Genomic DNA, 22,843 nt, shown 5'->3' with positions numbered 1-22,843 from the left:
ATTAAGTACACTCACGTTGTTCTGCAACTATCACCACCATCCATCTCTAGAACTTTTTCCTCTTTCCAAACTGAAACTTTGTACCCACTGAACACTAACTCCTATTCTCTCCTGCCCTTGCAACCACCATTCTTTTTCCCATCTCTGTGAATTTGATTACTCTAAGAACCTCATGTGAGTGGCATTATACAGTATTCGTCCTTTGTGACTGGTTTATTTCGCTTAGCATTTTCCAGGCCCACTTTGTAGCACGGGTCAGAATTTCCCTTCTTTTTAAAGCTGAATAATATTCTATTGTTTGTATATACTACATTTTGTTAATCCATTCATCCACTGATGGACACTTGGGTTGTTTCCATCTTTTGACTATTGTAAAAAAGTGTTGTTATGAACATGGGTTCCAATTTTCCTACATCCTCACTGACACTTGTTATTTTGGGTGGTTTTTTGTTTTTGATAATAGCCATCCTAATGAGTGTGAAGTCAACTTATTATTTAAAACTTCAGGATTTCTTATTGATTTGTAAGAAATACTACAAAATAAAGAGATTAATTCTTGTTTATCTCTAGCTAATCTCTTCCAGCCTGTTCACCTTTTTATTTAGTTATGCATTTTATTTACAGAGCAATATCAATCTGGTTACTTGTTACCCACTTTTGATACATTGTCTTTCTTCAGCATGTTGCTGTGATAAGAAATGTTGAAAAGATGATCTCTAATGTTTACACCTAATAGGTTTTCATTGTCTATTTTTTTCTTTTGGTAGTGCTGGTATATGAAAGAGTGTGACAGATCAACTTTCGGGACAACTCTTAAAAGAGTAACTCATTTTATACAGTTGTAATCTTGAATAGATAATGTGTGAATTCATTTTTGTGAACTGAATCATACTGGGTAAACTAGGAAATAAAATAATCCAAGCAAACCCTTTATCTAGGTAAGCAATAATCCATAATTAATGTTTTATTTGCTTAGGACAGGACAGGACTGTAGGTGTAGTATATCTATCACATGGTAGTTAAGCCTGTTCCTTCCCTCTTGATAACCAAATACCTTCCCTTAACCGAAGGTTAATTTTACCTAGTCAAGAATTAACAAAATGGCCACATACATGAGAATGAGAATTCATAAATAGTAATGTTTGAATCCCCCAATTAATTTCTTACGCATACTTAAACTGAATGATGAATTTTAATTCACTGTGGTCTTATGGTAGGCAGAGTTCTAAGATGATCTGCCATGACATATAAACCTTTGTATAATCCCCATCATTTGAGTGTGACTGGGGACCTGTAATTTGTAACCAATGGAATATGGCAAAGGTGAAGGTATGTTGCAGATGTAATTAAAGTCTCTAATCAGTTGATTTTAAGTTAGTCAAAAGGGTGATGATCCTGAATGGACCTGACCTAATTAGGTGAGACTTTTAAAAGAGCATCTAGAGATCAGAGACTCTCACTGTTGCTAGATTTGAAGAAGTAGGCTGCCATGAATTCTAGAGCTGCAGGCAATGAATTCTACCAACAACCTAAGGGAGTTTGGATGCAGGTCCTTCCCTAGTTGAGCCTCCAGATGAGAATGCAGTCCACCTGACATCTTGATTTCAGCCTTATGAGATGCTGAGCAGCAGCCCTGGCTAAGTTGTGCCTGGACTCCTGATTCACAGAAACAGTGACATAGTAATTATGTGTTGTTTTAAGCTGCTAGATTTGTGGTAATCTGTTATGTAGCACTGGAAAATCACTACAGGTCTCAATGTAGTACAACAATCTAAGAAAATGTAGTAAGTGTGATATAGTAGCATCATCCCTATCAAGGGCAGGCAGTGGGGCCAAGTTGGGAGTCAACAACAGTCCTTTCATTCTCCCAGGTTTCTGAGTAAAGAAAGAGGAACATGCAGACATGCAGACATGTCTCTGCTGGTCAGTAACTCACCCATGAAATCCATAAGCCTGGGTACTCTTTTCTTCGATAGTTTCAGTTCTCAACGCAAAAAGAAGGACTGGACAACTTTTTTGATCCTCTTCAGTCATAAGACATAATCACCATCACTGATCCATACCCTAAGGCTATCACTGCTTCCTAAATTACATCTGGTTGCATAATAGATGGTTACCATAACAAAACTTTCCTTCTGAATAAACTGAACAGCTCCCCTGGAAAATGTATCATGAAGATGGAGAAAGTATGTATTGTTGAAGGGGAAACTGTGCAGAAAGATTAAATGGTTTTCCCAAGGTCAAATCAGGAATAGGACTGCAACCTTGGGTTCCTGGGGGAAGTCGAACATTAAACAGAAAGCAGGGAGACTAATGCTGTTTCACTTTTGGAAGCCTGACTGTTAACTTCATCCCACCCCTGACTTTTAATTGCTAGTCCTCAGCATCCTACCAGATTACATACATTTTGACGATAGGAATTAGCAAAATAAAGCTTCAGATATTTTTTAACTGAATGACTCAATCAAAATATACGGGCACTCTAGGGAAAATGGTCCAGATTGGGTCAGTCCAGAAAACTCTGAGAGATACCAGGGGATTTTTAGGTGCTCAAATCATCTAGTTATATCTCATGCTCACCAGAAAGCAGAGATACTCAGAGAGATATGGTGAAATTCATCAGAATCACTCAAGAAGCTTGTTTACAACGGAGATTTTTGGGTGTACCCCCTGAGATTCTACTTTAGAAGGTTTGGGGTGGGCCTAGGGATCTGCATTTTAACTATCACCCCAAATAAGTCTGATGCAGGTAGGCTCCACTAGCGGAGAGACGTCAATTGGATTAGAAATAAGATATCTACATTGGCTATTTGTTTCTTTTTTTTGAATTTTTGAATTTTATTTTATTTTTTTATATAGCAGGTTCTTATTAGTTATCCGTTTTATACATATTAGTGTATATATGTCAATCCCAATCTCCCAATTCATCACACTACGTTGGCTATTTGTACCAGTGTTTTGTGTGCTTGCAGAAATTTCAAAACTCCTTATAAACAAGACAGCATTGCTAATAAGGAAATTGAGGAATAGTGTGGTTAAATAAATTGCCCAATATTTACCATCAACTTGCTGTATGAGCCAAGAACAGGGAAGAAAAAAAAGCAAAACAAAAGACAATCCTCTGAGGCTTTTCACACCCCCTCTCCCGCCCCATTCCATGTCCTAAGAAAACTCTAGCAGAAAATAACAGAAGGGCCCTTGGACTATGTTGATATTGGCAGCAAAAGCACATCCAGTTATTCAGACTCAATAAAAGAACATTTTTCAAATCTTTCAAAGCCAGCCACACTAAGGCTATAATGAGTTTACCTCATTTTCATCTATGCAGCCAGAAACACTCAAGGAGGGCAAGTCTGAACTGGTCTTTGGGAAATCATGCTGGCATCAATATAAAGAAGATTTAAAAGCCCTCCAGACATCTGGTCTGACTTAATAGATCTCTTGGTGCCTTCTGGATTCTTTAAATGTTAAACAGAAGGTCACATGCTCTACCCTCTTTTCTTTCCTATAGACAAGTCAATTATCCAAATCCAATGAGCCCAAAGAATCACAATTACATCTAAAGTTTCATCAATCAATTAACTGATTAATGTATTTCTGTGTGTGTGTATGTATTTATTAATTTATTCTCTATTTCCCCAGAAGTGATTTTTGGTAGCTTATAAGGACTCAAAATATTAGGTGAAGAAGAAATTACAATCAGGATTTTAAAGAGAGAGAGAGTGAGAGGTGAAAAGCATGGGCCTCATTTTATCTAGTAGATATAGCCCTAGAAATAAAATGTATGTAAAGCGAATAATTTTTTCAAATTTGCATTATCATTTATAATGTGTTTTATCAGTACTCTCTTTCTTTTTGATTGGCAGTGGTGCCTAATCCTAATTTGTTTCCTTACTCCTATTCCCACCTTTTCATTAAGTAATTAATCAATCAGAACCAAATACTTATATATGTATATGTATAGCTGATTCACTTTGTTATAAAGCAGAAGCTAACACACCATTGTAAAGCAATTATACTCCAATAAAGATGTTAAAAAATACTTAAAAGCATTCTGGAAAATTCCTAAGGGATACTAGAGCTTATCACTTTTTAATGTCATGATTTCTTTGGAAATGTGAGCATTCCTGACCGAGTTTACCTGTCAAGTCCAAATTTCCCTCATCTGAGATAGCGCCTATAGGCTCCCCCACAGGGGAATCAGGTGCTCCCACAGTTCTGTTGGCAGGGAAGGCTGGAGGGAGCAGAGTTGGCATGGAGCTGGGCTATGAGGTAGGCAAAGAGGGACTCTCTTTGAGCTCTCCAGGGCCCCCTAATTCAGGGCCCACTGAGTGTTCAGGTAGCACCCAAGCACTTTCACCTGCAGACCCTCTTTTATTATGTCCCCCATTGAAGACCCCATATTTTGAAAGCTTGTCATTCCTATACAAAGTGCCCTGATGAACCAAAATTAATTTTTCAACTTACGTTTCATTTATTCCTTCATTCATTGAACAAATACATACTGAGGTCATACTGCATGCCAGACATTGAGCTGTCCCCTGGTACATGAGGATGAATAGTCTGCTCTCTGCCCACAAGTTTGCACTCTGACAGTAAATTATGCAGGCAAATGGGACCCACTAAAGGTTATGCAGTCTGTGCTCTGTACTAGGGGATCTGGCTGGGGCCAGTAGGCACTGTAATCCAACCTACCTTTGGCTCTGCTCACCAACCCATAATCCCTAGCTCAGGGCTGCATTTCTCCAGAAAACTGTAAGAAACCTTTGTATAATCCAAAAGATTCATATGGGCTCTCAGTGGCCCTGCACACAATGAGTTACAAGTCTGCTCTGCAGAGTCAGGAAAGGCTTTACAGAGGACACTATCTGTGCCAAGCCTTGAAGGATTTATAGGTGTGTAGGGTTTTTCTGGATCAGCAACAAGAAGGACATTCCCAGCAGACTGCCCGGAAGTGTGAGGAAGCATTGCATCATCAGGAAACCTGAGAACTACAAGTGCTTGAGTGATAGGAGCCAAGGCTGGACGTGAAGCCAGAGAGGGAGGTAGGGTCACATCAGGAAGTGAGGTGGGCTCATGCAGAGACCTTTCCCATTTATTCCATGCATTAAAGGGAGCTAGGGACTGGGCGTGGAGCTTGATATGGCACAGGTGCCATTAAACACACCAGGGAATAGAGGAAATGGGCATGGTAGGTGATGAATTTGGAGCTTGTTATCAAAATAAGAAATACAAAGTTACCAATCACATGGAGTGATAAATTCAATTGATGTAATTCAGTGATTGTTTTGTTAGCCTAGATTTATTAACACAAATAAAGGTATAACTTTTGCTATGATTTTAAAAAATATTCATAATTTCTTTATTATCCCAATTAATACTTTCTTAGACCATGAGATTTAGGGCAGGAATTCTCACTAAGACTAGTTCACAAATATCTGGGTAACCCATGGTGGCACAGCACAACCCCGACCCTCACCAGGTGTTCAATAAATGTGAATCAATGGAAAGGAATTCCATGGTACTTACTACGCCGACTACTCATGTGTCATATACCATTTGGTGGCAGTAATGTTGGTTATCTATTCATTTAAATATCTATTACTTCCTTCTCTGTGTTTTAAAGTCCACATGGACAGAGATCAATTTATGTCTCCCATAAAGTTTTGCATATAATAAATGCATAATGAGTATCTAAAGGCTTGTTGGAGGAATTAGATTTACTAACTAATTAATATCTTATTCTAAAGTCTGATTAGGTTGTCTTGGTTAAAATGCATCTGGATCTATGAATACCATGTGGAATGTTCCCACAGTGGGAATTCCTGCATGGGGGATAATTAACAGAAGAGTCTTCAAACTATGCCTGGTAATCAGGTCACTTCTCACCTGTGGATGCCCCCTGGGAATAGATGAAAAGTACCTACTTTTCAAATGTAAGAATTTAAACCCAACAGAAGAAAACCCAGTAAGGAACAGTTCCAGAATGAGAACTCTTAGAAGCCCAAACAAAATATAAATATCCTGGGTGGATGCAGCACATTTCTTGAACACCTAAAGATTGTAAAATGCCACGCCAGCTCTGAAGGCTAGGGATTAGGGCCAATAGTTGAAATAGCTGAACTTACTGAATAATGTGTCAGGCATTATTTTAAGCACTTTGTACATGTTATCTCACTTAATCTTCAAAACAACTCTGTAATGTAATTATTAGTACCAATCCCTATTGTTCAGATGAGGGCATAAAGATACAGAAGCGATTTTGGCATATCTTGTCTGGAGTGGTCCAGAGTCAGACCTGAAGTTTAAGAAGTCACTAAAAATACTGAGTACCAATTATGCACTACAACTCAGCGCGAGGGGTGAAACCACATTCAATTCAAACAAGGTCCTTGTTCTCACGGGGTTAGACCCTAGAGGGGGAGACAGACAGTCAACAAGTAAACCAATAACTAAACACAATGACTGAACCGAAATAAGTCCTATAACGGAATTAAGGTATAACAGAGTGGCAGGTACACTGGGGGCAGAAGCCTGGAGGGCCGTTCTGAGCACTGAGCTGAGCCCTTAGGGATGAGAAAGCCAGCCACGTGCAGAACCAGCAGAAAAGAGTTTGGGCAGCAATTTCCAGAGTCTTGAGGCAGAGTTAAGTTTGGCACATTTCCTCAAGAAGGAGGCTGGTGGCTGTAGCTGGCGGGGGGAGAGTGTATGTGTTGAGGTTAGAAGAGTAGGCGAGAGCAGGCCACCCACCTGGTAGTCCTTGGCAAGGAGTATGGATTTTACTCTAAGGCACTGGAGGGGATGAGCAGGGGAGGGAGGTGATCTGGAGATTTCAGAAGCTCACTCTGGTTGCTGACCACAGAATGAACTACAGGATGTACGAACAGAAGCAGGTGTGTAGCCAGCAGGCTGCGGCAGTAGCCCCAGGGGAGAGGGGCTGGTGTAGTGGACTAGGGTGGTGGAAGGAGATGAGCCCAAACTAGTTTTCGGTCTTGAAGCCAAAGAGAAGGGGATAACCATTCCTTAACAGCTGTAATGTCTGTCACTCACAAACACACACTTTATGATTTACAGTTGTTGTGACTTGGACGACTCTATGCTGTTGGCAGCAGCAATGCAAACTACTTTCATTCCATTCAGTAATTACAAATTATTTCAGTAGTATTTTACATTCATTACTGGAGTCCTTTTTCAGGCAAAGTATGTTTTACGATTATCTTACCCACTTCCCAAAGTAAAGACCAATCCAAAAGGTATAGCATATTTAAGGATTTTTAATAAGGTAATATTCCTAGTCATCACTGGTGTATTTTCATTAGCATGTGCTGATCCAATGGCAGAATACAGTAAAACCTTAAAATACTATTATAAGATAGTATAAATTGAATAAGTTGGAAGAAAGGGAAAGGGTGGAAGAGGGCCTTGTATCAGAGATTAAATGATGGAACAGACTGCCGTGGGACCAGCAGGTGGTGGGGAACTGGGAGACCAAGGGGGGACGTCTCAAGGCAGGCACAATACGGAAAAGTGGTGGTGTCACCAAGGGATCCTCCCAGTGTTCATCGCTTGTTCTGGATTTTTTTTTAATTAAAGAAAGTGACACCAGCTCCTCAGTTACTTTCCAATTTCCAAGCTGATAGCTCCAGTAGACAATGCTCTCTGTACTAGAGGAGGAAACGCTGAATTATTGATAACATTGTAAAGCAGTATTTAATGACCTGGAAAGTTATTCATGATTAGTGATATGTGATAAACAAAAAGCAGGTCATATACAGTATAGGTGCTATGATTGTATTTTGTTTTTAAATGTGTGTCGTGTGTGTGTTATGTTTGTAGAAATGAGTGGAAGCATGTTTAGAGGTTATCTCAGTAGTGAACTTTATATATATATGTATACATGTATATTTTTATTATATACACACATGTATTATTGTATTATATGTATTATATACACAAATATTTAAAATTTTTAAGTTCTTGGCATTTTTTGTGAAATATTTTCTTTACATAAGAATAAAAAGCAGAGTTTTAAAAATGAAAATAATGTCTAGCAATATAGGGGTAGGGGAGTGAGAGGTACAAACTATTATGTATAAAAGAAGCTACAAGGATATAATTGTACAACACTGGGAAATAGCCAATATTTTATAACAACTATAAATGGAGTATAACTTTTAAAAATTGTGAATACTATATTGTACACCTGTAACTTATATAATATTGTATATCTACTGTACTTTAATTAAAACAATTTTTAATGAAAAATGTCTCATCTTTAAAAAATAGCTTTATCTTTTTAAATTCTATTCCACTGGCAAAGCTGTCTCCCTGAAACATTTCATAATTAACTCTTGCTTCTTATTTTTTAATTTGGGTCAGCATTTCATTTGTAATAATCTCCAGATGCAGCCATTTTCAAAAATGAATGTTTCCTCCCTTTGGCAAAACCAACGCTCCCCCATCACGACTGCGGCTCTCCGACTCCTCTGTCCCATCATCCTACTTGGCAAGAACCTCTGAGATGAACACATATAGTCTATACCACCCTTGGAGAGAGGATTTGACCTGCATTTCCCTGCTGGCATGTGAGCAGCCTGTTTTTCGGAATGTTTAAGAGCAATTGCAGTAAAGTGAATTTACAGTCTCCTAAGTCCATCAGAGCACAAGGGACAGGAAATCTACACAAACGCAAAATATAGAGCTAACTACCAACCATGAAGCAGAGGAAGTACAGTTATGTGTTCAGGCTAGAAGCCTCCACAGAGACACCCGTCTGCCTCCATCATTATTTATCATCTGGTCTCCAGTTACTTTATTACCACAAGACAGAAAAAAAAAGAGCCACGGATTCAACTTGTACTGGCTTCAGAGACAACCCTATATACTTTAATACACTTCTTGGCCCACATTGTGAGTAATACTATTCACTGCTACCGCAGTGTGGGACTAGGAAATCTGAGAAAAGAATGAGACTCACATTTGCTTTCTTGAAAGGTTTAAAGGCCTTCAATCATCCATTTCTAGAAAGACTAAGATGTCCTCCCTTCTGCGGGTACTACCTGCCCTCATCATTTATAGCCACTTCCAAGTCTCCAGGGTACAGCCTCCCATGCCTGACACGAGATGATGCCAGAACTCTTAGGGAATACACTTTTTAAGTAAGAACAACATTCAACCATTTTGTCTCCAGTGTGTACAATGTCACATTTTAAATGTTAATCATCATCTCGCTAATAAGAAAAAAGAAATACATTGGGGTTGACCAGCTTGAGACAGACTAGTCCTTTAGTTCTGCAACTCAAACCTAGCCGGAAAGATGGCTTCAGTGTATGTGTTCTGATGGTGGGAAAAAATGGACTCCCTCCTATAAAACTATCTTTTTAGACCACAGCCAATCTTACAGATCTTTTTCACACTTAAGTAACACCCCACATTTCATAAAGGGTGATGACAACACTATCAGTAAAGAAATCACTTCTGATAAAACTATATGGTCATGCATTGAAGTTCTCCTTTTGTGTTTTTCCTCCAAATGTACTTTTTTTGTGGAGCACATTTTAATAGTTTCAGCAGTATGGTGGCTCACAGAAGATTCACAATAAAAGGTTTGAAAGAACAAAGAAAACATACTGTCCTTGAGAACTTTCATACACATTATCTCCCTCACTTGTCACAAATACTCCTTGAGCATGGCATATTCCTACTCTTCAGAGGTGGATCTAAGCTCTTAGGATCACATTGCTAGTGTATCACAGGGCTGAGGTCTGCATTCATGCCTGCTAACAAGGCTCTATAAATTGATGAACTGTGAAGGAGAATAGCCAAGTAGCTCTTTCTTCCTGCTGGACCTAAAAAGTCAGGGCTTGTTAGAGACAAGGTATGAAAATGGTCTGCTTGCCTGATGGGCCTCATATCCTCTTTATGTATGGCTATTTTATAATCTAGGTAGAGCTAGGAATCTAGAACCTAGAGCCTCAGGTCATAATGCAGAAAGGAAGAAACAACAACGCCTGTTGCTCAACCGTATGTATGCAACAATGGGAAGAACCCCACCATTTATGATGACTCAGCCCATGAACTTCCTGGAGCTCCAGGGGAAGCAGACAAGTGATCAGGGCCCGACCCCCAAGATTCTTCAGCAACCTGTTGGTGCTACTTATTGCTCCACTAAACCTAATATACCACCCCTTCCCTGGCCATTTAAAGATGGAGAAATGGAGGCCCAAGTGATCTTCTAGGTCCCAGAGTTAGCTGGTGGCAGAGGTGGGCAAGAACCCAGGTGGTCTAACTCCCAACCCTGCGCTCTTTCCAATAGGCTACAGTCTGACATATATTACAGACAATGGTGACAGAAATCATAATGGCAGCCACCATCGACTGGATGCTTACTCAGGGCAAGGGTCAATAGTAAATGTTTTATATGAACGATCTCATTTAATCTTCAGAATTACTAACCTACAAGGTAGATGAGGAAACAGAGGCTCAGAACAATTAGGCAACATCTCCAAGACCCCATTGTGGGCAAGTAACAGAACTGGGATAGAGCCCAGTCTCTCGGAAGCTAAAGTTCGTTGTTTATACCAAATTGCCTTTCTCTGCTCACCAGGTTTGGTGAAAATTACAGTGATTAAATATGAACAGCTGATATATCTGCCTATTGTTACAGTTTATTCCATCTACTTTACATAAGCAAGTCTTTACAAAAACAGATTTCCAGAGAAAGAACACAATTCATCTGTCCTTCCCTGCCTCTTTAATGCTAATCCTTGAGTTTCTCAGAAAAGTGAAAGGTCCTACTCAGATACTGTAAATCTGCTTTTGAGTTGCAAATTTGGTCTGAGGGGAAAAAAGTGTGATTTGGACATAAACAAAATAAAATACTTCTTTAAATAATGAAAGTAAAGTCTCTTACATTTGGAACACCAGGTAAGCCAGCTAATTACTTAGGTGTTTGGATGCAGTGCCTCTGTTCACAGACTGAGATGCACCCAAAGCGACTGAAGAGGCTCAGGCCAGCCCTGAGCTTGCTCTACTCTTTGCTCTCTGTATCTATATTTTCAGCACTGCTTTTTTTCACATGTTGATGCTTAGAACGTTATTCTTAAGAACCAGTGTCGTGCAATTGCTAAGAAGACAGTCTTGTTAACAGGTTTCTCAAAGTCACTTGTAAAGTTGTCCCCTGGTATCCCCAGGGCATTGGTTCCAGGGCTCCCTCAGGGAATACCAAAATCTCGGATGCTCAAATATAAAGCGGCATGTTATTTGCATATAATTTATGCACATCCTCCTGTATACTTTAAATCATCTCTAGATTGCTTGAAATACCTAATACAATGTAAATGTATGTAAATAGTTGCCATAACATAGCAAAATTCAAGTTTTGCTTTTCGGAACTTCCTGGAAATTTTTTTTTTTTTTGTGGTATGCGGGCCTTTCACTGTTGTGGCCTCTCCCGTTGCGGAGCACAGGCTCCGGACGTGCAGGCCATGGCTCATGGGCCCAGCCACTCTGCAGCATGTGGGATCTTCCCGGACCGGGGCACGAACCCGTGTCCCCTACATCGGCAGGCGGACTCTCAACCACTGCGCCACCAGGGAAGCCCTCTAGAAATTTTTTTTAAAAATATTTTTGACCTGTAATTGGTTGATTCTGTGGTCGGTTGAATCTGCGGATACAGAGGGCTGACTGTACTTAAAGAAACTCAGGATGACATCTTGGGGAACCTAATATCACTTGGGAAGATTTAACCTCCCCAGATTGCAATTTTATTATTAGTAAAATGAGAGGCAATCCTTTTTACCTCAAAAATTCAATATATTACTGCTGACTAGATAAAGGAGTTCTGAAACCAACTGTTCTCCACTCCTCTTTTGTTCATTTGCTCCTTCCTTTTCTTTTGCTTCAGCTCGTTTGCTCCATTCCCCCCAAAACACTTTTTTTTTTACTCACAAATACTGCCTTACTAGTCTCTTACATTTATTAGTAGCAGCAGAAAAGCAAAATTTTCCACTCCAAGGAAATGTATCATCTTATTACAAATGAGAGTACAATGCAGAGAGCATTCCCAGGGAGGTAAGGCATGTATGATAGAGACTGAAGAGGCACAGAACACAGTTACATGATTTAATATTCCTTAGAAACCACAATGGTCATTTTTAGTGAAGGGATTCTAAATAGTTACCAATGATAAACTTAAAACTAGAGCTTCTGGAAACATAAATTAGAGCCACAATCATAAGAAGCCACAAGTATGATGACCAACGTTGCTTTTCCTATTGCTACAAATGCTTTGGTTCTGTTGCGTTTTGTATTTTAAGATATGTATGTATGAATATACACTACTGATACTGTGTATAAAATAGATAACTAATGAGAATCTACTGTATAGCACAGGGAACTCTACTCAGTGCTCTGTGGTGGCCTAAATGGGAAGGAAATCCAGAAAAGAGGGGATATATGTATACGTATAGCTGATTCACTTTGCTGTACAGTGGAAAGTAACACAATATTTTAAAGCAACTATACTCCAATAAAAAAAAAAGATATGTATGTATGTATTCCAAGTATGACCAGGAAGACCTTTTTTCCTTCATTTAAAAAGGTAATCTGAGGTAAATTCATTCTAAAAGTTTTTTCTACTCTCCCAAACTTTCAGCATAAAAATGGTAATCAATCAATATATATATATATAAGCTAAAGGTCCTCCCTAGAACACTGTAGTGACAGTAAAGAAATATTTTCTACTTTACCTGGGAAGAGCGGTGATTTTCCCCCATTTCTCCACACAGAATCTTCTTGGGCCGTTACTCCCTCGGAGAGAAGCAAATCCTTCATAGGGAATGCTGGATGTGCCTGTGACAAACTATCCACCCAAGAAAACAGAAGGAGAAGGTGAAGCCAAGAGACCAGGCTCCAGGCAAGGTTGGCATCGTTCATGTGCAGAGGTGCTGGGGAAGGGCAGCCTGCTGCTCACTGGTGGAAAAGCTCAAAAGATAAAACTTTATAGACATAGAACAGCTGTAACACGAGAATTCTGACAAAGAGCTGGAGAATACCAAGGAAGGACAGAGCATTATAAAGAGAAAGGGGATGTGGAGGATTTGTAGAAGATACAGCATCCTGTACAGCTGACCAGCTTAGAAGCTCAAACCATGTATACTTCTCATTAGAGATGAATAAAGTGGGCGTATCAATGAACCCAAGTCAACTTAGCATTAGTCCCCGATCGAACTGAGGTGAATGAAAAACAAAAAGAACTTCTAGTCCTGCAAATTTGAGACCCAGATCTGTGATCCAAAGGAGCCAAGATCCAGCCTACTTGTAAGGCTTTGCCTGAGTGACCAAAAGGCTTCCTCATGTCTGATATTTCTTTAGCTGCAACCAGCCAGCAATTGCCCTGTATAACTATAAACACCGCAAGAAAATGAGTTAGTTTTCCCAGTATTCTTTTTTTTTTTTTTTTTTTTTTTTTTTGCTGTACGTGGGCCTCTCACTGTTGTGGCCTCTCCCGTTGCGGAGCACAGGCTCCGGACGCACAGGCTCAGCGGCCATGGCTCACGGGCCCAGCCGCTCCGCGGCATATGGGATCCTCCCAGACCGGGGCACGAACCCGTATCCCCTGCATCGGCAGGCGGACTCTCAACCACTGCGCCACCAGGGAGGCCCTCCCAGTATTCTTAAACTTCAATATTATCTCAAATTTGTGGAACGTTAGATGGAAGAAAAGAAAGGACTTTTTATCAAGGAACTGGGTCACTTCTTAAGGGACTGAAGATTATCTCTTTCAGTTGCCAGGGATGCTGGCCTGCAGAGTACCCGGGGACCTCTTGTGGAAGGGATCAAACTGCTGTAAAGGCAGATGTTGTTGCTGGGATTCTTGGATGGGAGTTGGTACTTCCTCACAACTCTAATGACATGCTTGGACTAGGTTGGGGATGTTCTGCATAGTGATGGAACCACAGACCCATGCAGCCAGGAGAGTCTGAAGACAGCATATCCCGAATACGCAGATAAACCTGAATATATTTATTGAGTATACTTAGCAGTTATTAAAAATATGCAATTCCAACAATAACTATATTAATGCATTAAAAAGATGAACTAATGGCATCTTACCTGTAACAACCTTAGTCGTTGTTCATTGTTGAATCTTTCCACTGCGGCCCAGAACCACCGAATTACAATATGATTGTCATGATATCCTATCAAACCAATCATGAAAGCCCATGTTACTTTGTTTTCTATCTTAAGTCACCACTACACTGGCAAGTCGACAAAAGACCCCCAGACATAAATCATCATCTTGGATTCGTTAAAGGTTATTTATAATTTAAGACCAAGGAATAACACTGTAAATGTGATCACATGAGTGTCAGAAGTCGAACAAAACACTAAATGAAACCAAGAAACCTCTGTTTCCATTTAGTGGTCACTAAATGAAACTAGTGGAGAGAAGAAAACAAATGAGTTATTTTAACCATATCATTTCTGAAAAATATAACTGCTCTTACTGGAAATGTTTAACCCTTTTGGTCATTTATTTAAGAAATAATTTTCTAGCACTGCTATGCCAAGCAGTGTCCTAAGTTTGGGGGACCATGGCAAAGGAAATAGTCCCTCACAGGGCTTCTGGTAAAGGAGAGACATAAATCAAATAATTATTCAAATCAATATACAATTGCAAACCATTTAAAACTATGTATTATGTTCATATTTTAAAAGCAAATTACTTTTTATTAATAAAAAGGGAAAATAAGTTTATTACTTTAACTCCTTCAACTAATAAATCTCAAATAATCATCAACCTAAATGTTACTTTTATTCCATACTTTACTAGAATTTAATAAAATGTCAAAAGTATCATCCCACAGGCGGATTAAGGCAGTAGCTGTGGATTCTAAAACCTTCTGCGGAGAAAAATTAAGTTCAGAGAGAAGGCTGACAAGGATTAAAGCATAGTTAGTGATTCAAACCAATTAGCTGACATATTCAATGTGCAGAGAGCTACTCTAATTCTGAGTCAGCAGCAGTAAGTCCTAAATAGAAGGTAGGTAGAAACCATTTTCATTCAAATTTTTCCTCACATGTTTCCGTGGCTGTAGGATTTGGGGAGAACCTTGCCTTACTGTTTACCATTTGATCAGCGATGCCCTTGGAGAAGAAAGGGATCCAAATGAAGGGCAAATACAACTAGACTGGACATGGAGAGGCATAGGCTCCTTGTCCTGTCTTTGGCAAAGACTAGCTGTTTGGTGCTGAGCAAATACTTTTCTAATCCATAAAATAAGTGCATTGGCTCTTTATAGCTTTAAAGTTTTCTGACCCTTTGAATCAGCCCTTTTAAGCCTCTCCTTTGCTGTCTGTGCCAAACCATTTGAAGAAGGAGGAGGAGTGAAAGTGCCTCATCCTATTCTCTATAAACAGCTGCCCTGTGAACATATGGCAAATGGCAGCAAAGCCGCCCCTTCATTCAGTGCCAAGTAGCTGGGTTAGCAAACATGGCAGCTGGGCATCTCGCCATTTTCCTGCCCCCTCCCCCCAGCCCTCTCCTCCCAAGGATTTCATTTGATAAGATTGACAATAACCATAGAAATAGGTACTCGATTAGTCATATACAGTGAATAAAAGTCTATACTGTGTAAATACAAAACTGGCTGACTTGATGAATGGCATTGCTATTAGAATCTCCTGGGGGTTGGGGACGGGAGGAAGGAATGAGCTAACAGCATTTATGGTAAGATGTACGTTATGTAGCACATTGGAGAAACTGTGTTCTAGTCAGTGAAAATAGTTAACAAAGTTATAATAGCCAAGGTCAGATTTGGATTATACACGGGGCCAATTGCAAAAGAGTTATTACAGCAACTGGACTTCAGAAATAGCAGCAATAGACACTGCAGTTTAATATCGTCTTTCAGAGAAAATGGATGGGCAAGGCCAGCCCAGGGCAACAGTGATGCGCTGGAAGAGCCAAGCAGAGGCCAAAACAAAAGCAACTGAGCCGATGTTAAAGTATTTTTTGTTCTCCAAACTTTTTAATTGTTGGGTTTTTTTAAATCTCTGTTTCAATTTACAGATAACTGGAGAACTGCTCAGCTCTCATTTTAGTCTGCTAACTGATTAATTCAGTGACTTAAAGGTTGTATTCTTCACTCTCCAAGTTCAGAACCACTGCTAACCTCTTATATTCTGAGTTCAAAAACAAAACCAAAAACCAACCGTCATTTGTCACGACTTTCTGAACACTTTATAACACTACAATAAATTTCAGAAAATGTATTCTTTCTTTGATTAAAAGTATTGGATAAAACTTTAACTCTGGGTTAGCATCAGGTCCCTTTCCAAGCATCTTGTTTCAGCAGTCAAATTTCAAAGGCTTCGATGCCAATTACTAACTGAAAATTTGTATTGATCTACAGAAATGGCAGTCCTAAAGCTTCCCATTTGGTGACGTGTGTAGTTTTTAACTAATCTTACAGCAGTTTCCTTTTCAGTTGAACTTAATGCTTGACTTTTAGAAGGGCTTGTTCAAGAAACTTGAAATCTGAGAACCATATCTTACTCCATTTGTGGGTTTCAACTGTGAATTACAACTGGTAAGCAGTTCAAGTGAAATGTAGAAAAACTGTGTCTGTTCATTAAGAAGCTCAGAGGGTATGCCTCTTCAGGTCTGAGAATGAAGGCAGGATAGGTGGAGTTTGACCAGCTGGATACGAGCTCCCTGGTGCTTCACTAACAACACCATAAAACAATTAATTGATGTTCCTATGGCCGCATTTCTTCACTAACAATTAAGAGTTACGACATCCTTGGATGGTGTGTAAACAGCTCTCCGTCCACTTGACAGATGAGGTAGCTAGGGAAAGAAGGGCATGTACCTTGCCCAAGGTCTCAAAGGAGACTGCCTCAGACCTATGATTAGAGTGCAAGTGCCTCTGCCTGTCCTGGATCCAGGCCAACGTGCCAAACCGCTTGCTTCCCTCTAACCTGAAACTTTAAATCCAGCCATCTATAAGTCAAATTTCACCTCCTCTATATTCTGTGTTGTTCCTCCAATCACTTAGGTCTATTTCAGCGGTGCCTGCGATGACCAGTTCTAGTTCTCTTGCATCAAAAACAGATACCAGCCTGGCATCCACCACCTGTGGAATAAAAAGAATACAGGACACGGCTTAAGAACCTGGAGAAGCCTCAGCTATAATTAAGCCTCATCAGAAAAGGAGGGCACAGGGAGTGTTGGGAATACTCTGGATGTGTTCTGTGGAGGCACTTTAAAACATGTAAAGCTCTCCACAAATATATTTTTAGTACAAGGTTGATGAGGTTTTCAACGGAATTTTTGTTTTATAATTGGTCATTGATTAATCCAGTTTTTTTTTTCTCTTTTGGAGAAGATCTAGTGCTCCAGTCACTTTCACAGTTTATCTTTATTTTAGCTATGGCTTTTTCACGGAAGAAGTCATATGGAATACTTGTCACAACTCATTCTGACCCTCAGATACAATCATTTCACATATCAGGCATGATATCTGATTACACATATCTAAGCATGAGTAAAATGCGTGACTTAAATGTTATTAGTGGTCATTAAATCGTCAAATGCTGTTTGAATGCAGGTCATTTTATTTCAGTGATTTCTTGTAACAGGGAAATAAGCTTTTTTGTGTTCTTAAAACATATAGGAAAAAATGTTGAAGTGTTTGAATTGAAATAGCAACAGTAAATACACCAAAGAGAAATGGAAATATTGCACACATATGAAGTACAGTGAGGTGGGCCAAGGTATTGCTGACACCAGACTGAGAACCCCACTCTTGCTGATTGTCTTTACCTCATAAAAGCCACGTACTAAGCTCTCTGTTTGCTGCACAACACCCCTCTCAATCCTCCATTTCACCATCCTCTCAATGTACTCCTTCTTATTCTTCTCGGTGACTGGGATGTTAGCACCCCCTGGTTTTAATTCTCGTTCGGTAATCTGCGATTAAAAAACAAAAGGACTGACCATAAAGCAATACTCTTGATGTTGTAAGACTACTGCTACTAATGAGCTGGAATCAGCCAGCTACCTGTCTCTGCCCTGGCCCGGGTACATCCCACAAGCAGGGTGTGTGGCACCAGCACAGTGCCCAGGCACCCACCGATGCTCAAGGAAAACTAAGCAATGAGCAGACATCTGAGAGCCTCAGTGGTTAAAAATATATGTGTTGCAGGGCTTCCCTGTTGGCGCAGTGGTTGAGAGTCCGCCTGCCGATGCAGGGGACATGGGTTCGTGCCCCGGTCCAGGAAGATCCCACATGCCGCGGAGCGGCTGGGCCCGTGAGCCATGGCCGCTGAGCCTGCGCTCCGCAATGGGAGAGGCCACAGCAGTGAGAGGCCCGTGTATCGCAAAAAAAATATATGTGTGTGTGTGTGTGTGTGTGTGTGTGTGTGTGTGTGTGTGTGTGTGTGTGTTGCAAGGTTAAGCTTTAAATCCTGATTAAACAAATAAGTCTTCTAAATGGAAACAAAGGGGCTCCAGATTCTGTCCCACTGCTATTTGAATGTTTGACAAAAAGACATTTTCACAAATTCCTTTAGGATTCACAATCAACTACATATAGAAAGCCAATATTTAGGTAAAGGTTTACCTTAAGGAAGCAGAATTACATTCAAGCGAATGTTAAATTGAGAACTTCTTTTCCAAAATACAAAATTCAGGAGACCAGCCAAGTATTAATGTTTAACTAAGAATATTAATTATGAACTAGTATATAATTTCTGAAAATCTTCTGACCAACTCTTCTACCAACTTTAAAAGAAAAACTTTTCCAAACCTTCACCAAAATATTGTTTACTTTCCCTCAGCTTCAAAACAATCCATTTCAGTTGTTAAACATGAATGAGAGTTAAGTACAAGGGCCAATTAAATAATTTAATATTCAACTCTGGGGTAGCAGGGATATTTAAAAACTGTATTTAGTACAAGGCACATTCTAATATCTTATGAGGATATTTTAGTTGGAAATAAAAAGATTGTTTACAACATACAAATAGTGCAGTCTATAAATCAGAAGATCTTAATCTGAAGTCGGCATTAGAATAACCTTTGTAACCAAGATTATTGTAACTGTACATAAACCTGGGTTTAAACCACCCAACCAACCACAAATAAATAAGCGTCTGATCTTAGGCCACTGAATTAATTCTTCACCAACCAATAGCCTTCTATTACCACACTTAGTCACCAGTTATTCACACACACAGACCTGCCCAAAAACTTCTTCGTTCACAGTGAACGTGAGGTCCAGGATGTCATGGATGTCATTGTCTTTCATCCACTGCAGGCTCTGGTGAAATTCTTCATCAAGGTATTCTAGATCACTCAGGTCACAGAGACTAAGATGACAAACAGATAGAAAAAAAATGTAGTCATGGTTATTAGCAAAAACCCAGAGTTGTGAAGAAAGAAACTAAGAAATAATGACAAGAACAAGATCAACTAAAATAGGCAGTGATTTCTGTAGTGTTCTTTGTCAAAGTCAGTAACCAAACCAATGAAATAATTCAGAAATTTGACATAAAATTGAAAAATTCTGATATATAAAATGCCTTAGGAATCACTCAGTTTGTTTAATCTTTTAAGACACAGAACTGGAAGTGCAAAGAGTGGCTGCCATTTGCACAGTCACCCATGATTAATGCCAGAGCTGGAAATGGAACACTAGTTGACAACTTGGGTTCAGTATTTTTTGGCTATGTTATACAATTTTATTTATTTATTTATTTATTTATTTATTTATTTGCAGTACGCGGGCCTCTCACTGTTGTGGCCTCTCCCGTTGCGGAGCACAGGCTCCGGACGCGCAGGCTCAGCAGCCATGGCTCATGGGCCCAGCTGCTCCACAGCATGTGGGATCTTCCTGGACTGGGGCACAAACCCGTGTCCCCTGCATCGGCAGGCGGGCTCTCAACCACTGCGCCACCAGGGAAGCCCTATGTTATACAATTTTAAATTATCATTCTCCTAATTAGAAATTCTTCGTATGTTTCTATACTGCACTTTAACTTTTTTTTTTTTTTTTTTTTTTAAAGACTAGATTCTGTGATCCACATTCACATACGTCCCTTTTCTCTTCATGGTTCTTATTCTTTCTGTGATTCTGAAAACTGAAAGCTACAGAATTGCTCTGTAATTATAATGGTTTTCTAAGAGAAGATCTACATGAGGTGGAGTTACTATTATATGACCCTGTTGTAAGATGGTAGCAATTGATTTGCTTTGGTTGTCTTGAAACTTCCTCCCATCAGTCCAATTTCAAAGACCATTTTGTTTAGTTCAGTCTACACATGTATTAGGCATCAAGTATGTGCCAAATATCTTAATAGCTACTTGCCCTCAAGGAGCAAATGGTCTAGTTGGAGAGACAGGGACACAAATAGATAAGTTAACATAAGGTGATAAGTGATAGCCTAGGGTGGGTAACACTTATTATTAGTGTACTTTTTCATATGTACATTACACTTCAGTTAAAAAAAAAAGATAAGGTAGATAGATATAGGGACCTCCCACAGCAAACATGCAAAGCATTTACTTTGACCTGGAGATTTAGAAGAAGCCTTTTGGAGCAGATGATACCTATATTAAAGTTTGCAGGATGTTTCAAGCTAGAGAGGTAAAGGGGAATGGATGAAAAGGAGAAGAAGGGGAAAAAGAGAGACAGGAGAAGACAACCTGAACAAAGCACAAAGGGATGGAGTATACAGATTTTCCAAGCATACTGGCAGCACCAGAGAGTTAACCACAAGACAGAATGTCTGGAGAATGAGGCTGGAAAGGTAGCTGGGAGCAGGTCTGAATGTCATTCTAAGGAGCTTGGTGATTCAGAACTACTGAAGGTTTTAAAACAGGGAATGACATGATGAGACATGAGGTGTGACTTTAAATTTTCCTTCTGGAAGTGGCAGTGTTGAGGATTACTTAAAATTGGGGGGGGGTGGTAATCATTGGGTGGAAACCAATGAATAGATCACTACAGTAATCTGGCCAAAATAAGATAAATAAGATAAGGATTTTAATTAGGGCACAGCTATTAGGGTAGAGAAGATGAATTTAAGAATTATTTAGGAGGTGATGTGGAAATTAATAAATGGTTTTACTGGGTAGTATAAAGATGTATATCTAAAACGGGATGGCAAACGAACTCAAGTTACAAGACAACTCTGATTCATTGCCAGTCTTGAGGGCCAAAAGTTGAAAAATTCCTGAGGCCACACGAGTTCAGCAGGAAAAGTACCTAAATGATTTGTGACCTGTCCCATGGGAATGGGGTGGGAGGTGGGGAAGAGAAGAAACTGTGTTGTGTATTTACCATCCCTGTTTAAGGTTGACACCCAATTTCTGACCAGAGTGACTTGAGAATGTTGGCACCTTGAACCATGACTGGGCATAAGGGAGAAGGTACATTTTTAGGTCAGGAGAAATTGATGAGTCTAGTTTTAACCATGTTGATTCTGAGGTGCCTGTGAGACATACAAGAGGAGACGTTCAGTGGAATGTTGACCGCTTGAGCCTACGACTCAAGGGAGATCATGTCTGTGGGTGCAGATTGGAAAGCAGATGAGACAGGTAAAGACATATCCCATGAGAGCGCACAGAGAGAGAAAAGCAAGGGGACAAGAATGGAAGCTTCAGGAACATCGAGGTTTAAGAGCAAGTCAGGACATCCACAAAGGAGGCATAAAAGTAAAAGGAGAACCAGGAGAGCACAGTGTCACATAGGCCAGTGAAGGAAGAACTCAAGAGAAATGGGTGGGGTTGGGAGGGGTCAACAGTATCAAAAGCAGCAGAATGGTCCATTAAGATAAAGACTAAAAAACATTCTTTAAAAGCTTCCATAGGTTATTGGTGGGAAAAAAAGCCAGGCTAAAAAGTGTTGAGGGTGTGTCAACAGTCAGTGTAGACTACTCTTTCAGGAAGCTTAAATGGAAAATGAGAGATAAGGCAATGAAATGGGAAGATGCAAATGGGCCAGAAGAACCAGAGAGGCAGAAGCCAGTGTCCAGGTGCCCAGGACTTCATCGGTCCATATACCAAAAGGGAGGATGGCAAAAGTCTTCCTACTGACCCTCTTTAAGAACCATTAGAAATACTTTGCTTTCAATTGAGCTCTAGGCTTCCATTTTTACAGAAAGCAGATACATGGCCTTGGTTAAGGAATGAGCTGGTCAGAGCCATGCAATCATTCTGTGTTTTCTCATTGAAAGTTTGAGCTACTACCCTCACAGATAGTTGCCTTCTTCTGTTCAGCCTTGTAAATGACTACTGATTCTAGGACAGAAACTGTTTGCTCTACATTTCACAATAATTGTAATCTTTCATTGTGCTAACAATGAAGAAAAAATTCTGTGAATGCTAAATTTTCATCTGCCATCGTAAATTACTGTCTTGCATATAGAGAGATCTCAAGATAAATATGGGACTTTAAAAATATTGCCCACCTCTAACAAAAAAATTAAAAAAAAAAAAGGAGAAGGAAAATATGAACCAAGAATAAACAGTTGAAAGTTTGCATAAAGCAAAATGTAAAATGCATCTTGTGAAAGATGGGGGGCTGTGAGTCACCAAGACTAAGCCACAACTATTCTATTAATAATCGGCATTAATACCACAGGAATTCCAGCACTGTATTTGAAGTACAAGTGTTTTGAAGACACATGTGTAGCAACAAATGAGAATGAATTATTCAGAGTGGAGCAAAACTAAGCCTTTGGGAGCAAGACAGGAATAAAGGAACAGAAGCTGGAAAAATCCAGTAACCACATTTGAAGTTATATTAGTTGATTAGTTTCAGAAATCTAAATC

General features: G+C 39.7%; 1 protein-coding gene across 6 annotated transcripts in view; it reads right to left on the bottom strand.

Annotated features, from left to right (window-relative positions):
* Nucleotides 1–22,843, bottom strand: part of HECW2 (HECT, C2 and WW domain containing E3 ubiquitin protein ligase 2) — a 415,178-nt gene that overhangs the window by 9,149 nt on the left and 383,186 nt on the right. For all 6 annotated transcript variants that reach the window (XM_082629938.1, XM_082629942.1, XM_082629939.1 and 3 more), the window contains 5 exons: nucleotides 19,248–19,377; nucleotides 17,831–17,977; nucleotides 17,027–17,141; nucleotides 14,116–14,201; nucleotides 12,750–12,862 (listed from right to left, as the gene is read on the bottom strand). In XM_082629938.1, the coding sequence (XP_082486064.1) occupies nucleotides 12,750–12,862; nucleotides 14,116–14,201; nucleotides 17,027–17,141; nucleotides 17,831–17,977; nucleotides 19,248–19,377 (591 nt within the window). The remainder of the gene's footprint in view (nucleotides 1–12,749; nucleotides 12,863–14,115; nucleotides 14,202–17,026; nucleotides 17,142–17,830; nucleotides 17,978–19,247; nucleotides 19,378–22,843) is intronic.

Source organism: Mesoplodon mirus, assembly GCF_964341445.2.
Source record: "Mesoplodon mirus genome assembly, chromosome: 8".
Taxonomy (NCBI): domain Eukaryota; kingdom Metazoa; phylum Chordata; class Mammalia; order Artiodactyla; family Ziphiidae; genus Mesoplodon; species Mesoplodon mirus.
This window is presented reverse-complemented; position numbering and strand designations above follow the sequence as displayed.